The sequence below is a fragment of the Diospyros lotus genome, chromosome 4 (genome assembly GCF_014633365.1).
Source record: "Diospyros lotus cultivar Yz01 chromosome 4, ASM1463336v1, whole genome shotgun sequence".
NCBI classification, from domain to species: Eukaryota; Viridiplantae; Streptophyta; class Magnoliopsida; order Ericales; family Ebenaceae; genus Diospyros; species Diospyros lotus.
Genome location: NC_068341.1, coordinates 44,554,519 through 44,560,781, shown reverse-complemented (window position 1 = coordinate 44,560,781; position 6,263 = coordinate 44,554,519). Strand labels below are relative to the sequence as shown.

General features: G+C 35.1%; 1 protein-coding gene across 1 annotated transcript; it reads left to right on the top strand.

Annotated features, from left to right (window-relative positions):
* Positions 1 to 783: 783 nt before the first annotated feature.
* Positions 784 to 3,791, top strand: LOC127798791 (probable WRKY transcription factor 51). The gene is made up of 3 exons (XM_052332394.1): positions 784 to 1,123; positions 1,228 to 1,413; positions 3,356 to 3,791. Exons 1-3 carry the CDS (start codon positions 912 to 914, stop codon positions 3,582 to 3,584), a joined length of 627 nt encoding a protein of 208 aa, XP_052188354.1. The 5' UTR covers positions 784 to 911; the 3' UTR covers positions 3,585 to 3,791.
* Positions 3,792 to 6,263: the final 2,472 nt, after the last annotated feature.

Below are 6,263 nucleotides of genomic sequence, written 5' to 3'. Positions count from 1 at the left end.
ATCTTGGGAATTAAAGATTTCCAACAGCATTTCCAAAAATCATGAATCTCAGAAATTTAAAAATTTTTCCCACACCAAACACCCCCAAGGGTAATTGATAAATTTTGATCTATAAGTGTATTTTGTTTGTAGTCTCTAAGCAATTCTACAAGCCGATGATACATAGGTACACTATATTTTAAAAGATTTTAATCATTAATCAATAAAATAATTTAAAGATTGTAGAAAAATGCATTTAGGGATAATATTTTTTATTACCCATGTCAATATATGTTTTTTAATAAGTAATTAAAAATTAATATATCAAGTCTTTTAATATTGCATTAATTTAGGAAGAAAATGAAAATTGTCTCGTATTTTAAAATATTTTAATTATTAATTAATAAATTTATTTAAAAATTGAGAAAAAGTGCATTTAGGATAATATTTAGTATTATCGATGTGGATATATATATTTTAATAAGTAATTAAAAAAATTAATATATTAATTAAGCTTTTAAATGTTGCATTAATCAAGGAAGACAAAGGAGATGGGGGGGGGGGGGGGGGGTTGCCAATTAATGAATTAGAACCACAGAATCGAGTGGACATAAATCATCTGATTGGTGAGCGAATGTAAAAGCCACCAACGCCAAAGTGGGGTGACGGACAGCACACGTCACGGGCATGACACAATTACATTCGTCAACAAGGCGACACGTGGCAGGAAGAGAGAGAGAGAGAGAGAGAGAGAGAGAGGCATCTTCATAGTATGCCTCCTCCGCTGGAAGGCTTCCAGGAAGGAGCATGGAGCTGGCGGCAGAAGAACGACTAGTAGTAGCTCACTAGAAGCATATATTTAATGGCCGCTTGAAAAGCCCTAGGTTGTCAATCCTCTCCCCACAGCCCTCAGCCTCAGGTCATCACTAACAATGGATAGCCATGGCTGCCGCCTAAACGCTAACCATAACCCTAATCCCTACGCTGATCTCCTCGGCCCCGATCTCGACTTCCAGGTCTCCGACTACCTCCTCCTCCAAGAAGAAGAAGAGGAAGACCTCTCGCCGCAAGAGATGGCTTTCTCCCCCAATGCCAGTGTCATGGCCTCCGGCTCAGGCGACTCCACTTCAAGTGTTACTAACATGTAAGTCATCATGATGTACATATATATGTGTAAAATTTACCAATTAAGTGGGTATAAATTTAATTATAACGTACAATCGGTGTGTTTAATTGGCTTGCCTGCAGATGGAGAAGTGAACATGGGGAGAAGAAAAGCAAGGCGGCAGCCGATCATGGAGCTGGGTCGTCGTCGCCACCGTCGTCGACGATGAGGGTTGCCTTCAAGACGAAATCGGAGCTGGAGATCATGGACGACGGATTCAAATGGAGGAAGTACGGCAAGAAGATGGTCAAGAACAGCCCTAACCCCAGGTGATTAATTAACCTCATCTTAAATTAATATTCCGTAACAGTAGATGATCGTACTCACTCTTACTTCCCTTTATGATCAATTACCTAATTAAATAACAGTAGATGGGATTAATTCATCCATCTAATTAGCTATATAGTGGTCCCCTCTCTCCGTACATGAATATATATATATATAGAGAGAGAGAAGTACTTGAGAGTGGACAAAACAAGCCAAGTTTGATGCTTTCTGAGGTTTGGATGGGCTTTGATCTGTCTATGTACAGTTGACGGGATATACCCACTACAGATTGTTCAATATATCATATATATACTATATATGTGGATTAATCGATCAATATAAGACCCACCTGATGAGAACTATATAATTAATTAGCTTGAGTTCTTATGTATGTATCATTAAGAATTAATGGTTCAGAAGAAACCCTTTTGCTAATTATAATCATTTGAGTCAAATTAGAAGCTCATAATTAAGCGCGCGCGCGCGCGCACACACACGTATATATATACACTCTTTTCAAAGTAGAAGGGTTGTGCTTGTATAAATTCACTAATAGACTGTGCAGCCACCAAATATACAGTTAGATTGATCCTAGGCGATCAAATATAGGATGAATTATTAAGATGATTGTTGTGATAATTAATGCTTTTGATATATTGTTGTCTAATATAATTAAGTATATTTGATACTTAACTATTATAACCATCCCATCTATAATTCAGTCACAAACTCCTATTAATCAGAAAGGAGTAGTTTTTGTCTCCCTCTTCGAATTCTAGACTTAATTAAAGAGTGTAATTAGTAGAAAGGTATATTAATTAGAGCAAAAAAAATACAGAAAGGATGATCAAACAAACACGTGTATTTGATAATTAATAAGCTCTGGATAGAAACTGGGGCATGTTAATTAGAGGGAAGAAAAGAGAGGAGGCATCATCACAAAGGAATGGGAGATCGATGTAATTAATGATTAATGGAATGTTTTAAGGTTCATAATTAGCCTTATCTCCTTAACGAACACTAATTAAACAACGTATACTTGTCTATTCGATCCTTCTTATAAAGGAGTCCAAATTATGCAATAAAAACTTTGCTCATATATATAGGACCACAAGGACAAGGCTTTCAAGCTACCCTTTTTAATCACTCATCAATGTTAGGGGTCCACCTAACTGTATGGTCAATGTTGGAGTCGCTCACTTCTAGATTCTTTTGAAAGTTTTGTTCTCAGCTAGTTTTTACTTGATTCTTAGTTTATCGAGAAGTTGCTTGACTTATAAAATAAGAACTGAGATTTATTTCTCTTTTAACTGTTAAGTTAGTAACAAGATTTGGGGTAGATTGATGCAAGATGGTATAATTAATTCATTACATGACTCTTTAAATTCATGATCTTATACAGACATATTATACAGTTGATAGAAAATCATAATCATGTTAATTATGTGGACAATCAAATTCAAGCATGATGGATGATTATGATTATGCCATGTGATCATGGACGATTGAATTTAAACTTAAAGGTTGATCTTAGCGAGAGGTGATATGGGTTGGGGGTAGTCCACATTTAGACTTGAATCTAATTCTTCGGGTCAGGTATGCCCCCAAGTTACATTTCGAGGTTATACGTAAAATTTAAAATGTTCTTTAGTTTTAACTTAATTCTGAGACATTATTTCTGACTACGTGTCGTCTTTAAAGATTTTTTTGAGGAAGGCATCTTTATATTTTTTCTTAAAATTATGATGTTGTATCATATATATATATATATATTGCATCTCTGATTAATTATTGTTATTAACAATTATGTATATATGATGCAAGCTAATTAACTTCCCCTCAAGTTAATTAACCATTGAGCTTTTTCTAATTAATTACATGTTTCAGCTAGCTAGCATGGATAAGCTAATAATTAATAATGTGTACCTGTGCATGGATTTGCAGGAACTACTACAAATGCTCAGCAGGAGGGTGCAATGTTAAGAAGAGGGTGGAAAGGGACAGGGAGGACCCAAGCTATGTGATAACAACATATGAGGGAATGCACAACCATGAGAGCCCATCCACGGTCTACTACAATAACACTAGCGTCCCCTTCTCCCTTGGATACCCCCCCTCCACTCTCCAACCTTCTTCTTCCTCCTCTTCCCATTCCTATACCTCCCCTTCATGATCTATATCTATATCTACGTCACCTATATATATATATATGATCACAACTTGACATCCTTGATCATGGGATTCAAATATTGTTTTTTTTTAACATATTTTAGATTTATGATCATATACATAGAGGATATATAGAGTCTTATATAGATATTTTAATTTGTAATTGTTTTATTTTTCTTCATTCGAAGAAAAAAAATTTCGTCGTCTCTTATCTTTTCTTTTCGAGTAGACTTTGTTTGTAGAAAATGTTAGTAATGGAATGGAGTAAAATGAAATTAATGAAAAATAAAATATTTTTTCTCCTATTTTTCATTGAAAAGAATAAGAGACCAAAAGTAATGTAAATTCTATAAAATTAATGACTTACAAGAATGATTAAAGTTAATGTTATAACTACCGTATAAAATGTGTTTTTATCTATTTTCATGTTATTATATTATTATTCTTTCTTGTAAATAAAAAAAAATATTTATTTTTAAAATATTAAATAAATTATGACTTTATGGGCCAAATATATGGGCCAGATCCTAGTGGATAATTATGACTTTATGGGCCAGATCTCCTATTGGCCCATTTGGTGGTGTGAATCTTTACAAATTATTGGAAATACATTGATATTCATAAAATTATAAATATTTTTTCATGAAATTATCATCTACTTTTTTAAAATTATAATTATTTTTAAATTTTCAGAATTATAAACACTTTTTATTTTAAAAAAACTATTTGTAACACTTTTTACACATAACAAAATTGTTTATAATTTCTAAAGTGTTTATAATTTTTACAAAGTATAGTTGATAATTTACAAAGAAGTATTGATAATTTCTTGAATAAATATTTATAATTTTATAAGTGTCAAAACACTATATACAAATAACATTACTAAGAAATTATAAAAACGTACGTCAAGCATGCATGAAACGTCCAACCAGAGACTGATCTCCAATACATTGTATAAATCCAAAATAATTTAATAAACTAATTAATAACATCACCTACATATTACGAATGATAAAATGCAATGAATTATGTGGGTACATGATCTCAAAATAAATGTTTAATGTATCAAGTTTAATCTTCCAAACACACCCCCCCCCCCCAACTTGATTACCTCTTGTGATTCCAAACCCCCCGTTCACCAAAAAAAAAAAAAAAAATCTTGATTACCTCTTGTGATTCCAATCCAAGCACGAAATCTTGCAAAATCTTCAAACTTAGTGCTTTAGTGAAAATGTCTCGAACTTGACCATGAGTCTTCATATGACTAAGCTCTATATCCGTCTTCTCAACACATTCTCTCATGAAATAAAACTTTGTGTCTGTGTGCTTGCTTTGATCATGGAACATGAGATTCTTTCCCAAAGCAATAAGTGACTTGTTATCAACATAAATGGTTGTAGCTTCATCTTGTGGCATGTGAAGTATCACTAACAACCACTTTAGCCAAACATGATGCAACTGAAACATATTCAACTTTACAAGTAGAAAGAGTCATAATAGATTGTGTTGAGGTGTGATACCCAACAAGTTCAAGGCGATGATGTTATTGTTGGGTAAGTTATCTATCATAGGCTTTGGCTCAGAATTGATAGTTTTTTATAGAAAGGTCCAATTCCACAAATAGGTGGCCCGATAAGAAGATGGCCTAAGTACATTTACCTTGTGTTTAAGGAAAGCTAGGCTTGGCCCAACTGCTCAAACCAAGGACTAAGCCCAGTAGTCTAAGCCCACGATGTCTTACCCGAAGCCCACCATATATATACTTTAGCTTGACCTAGTTTCCTCATTCTATTGAAGATAGTCGCATGCATCTATTCTTCTGGTTAATTCCAACGTAAGTTTATTTCTCCCCCTATCTTATCTCAACCTATCGGATAACCATATGGTTATCCTCATCTTTGGAGATCTCTATCTGGTTCTTGGGAGGTTATCTTTATATGGTGAAGATAGGGGGTGTGTTGGATGAGGAACGAATGCGAGAAGAGAGAACGAGCCGAGAGTGAGAAGAGAGCTTAGTGGCCTTTGGGTGTTCTCCTTGGTGGGGTTTTCTTCGTCCTTATCTGGGTGTGTCATTCTCGGTTGGGGGTTTTATGATTGATGCAGTTTTGGGTGTCGATTGAATGCAATTCTTAGGTTATGCATGGAGCTGATTCTGGGTTACCTTTTGTAGGTGTCAGCCTGATCAACACTGAGCCTTACAAATCCACATTCTTCTTCTCTATTGTCAAGCATCAACAAGGAATTTACTGTTTTTGTTGTTCAATTTATGTTCTTTGATTTTTTACTTATTGATCTTGATATTTCTTTACCTTAACGTTTGGATCTTGTGGTTGTTTTGCGAGGTATAAACCCTACAAACTGGTATCAGAGCCTTGGTTGCTTCGTGGGTGGAAGAAATTGACAATTTCTTAACCGATTTCAAATCTGGGATGTTTAGTGAAAACGTAACCCAGATTTGAATATCAACCTAGATCTCCATGCTCCGTTCATATCTCGGCGCGTGAGACCCTCTGTAGGTTTCCCAACGTTGAGGCGCACCAGTAGATGCAGTGCGTGTCACTCAACAACAGCGGTAGCGGCAGTGCGTGGTGAGTCTGGCAACGACGCATGGCAGCTCCGACGACTGCAACTCCAAATAGCATGCTCAGACTGACGAGCACGTCACTCCTACGTGGTCAAT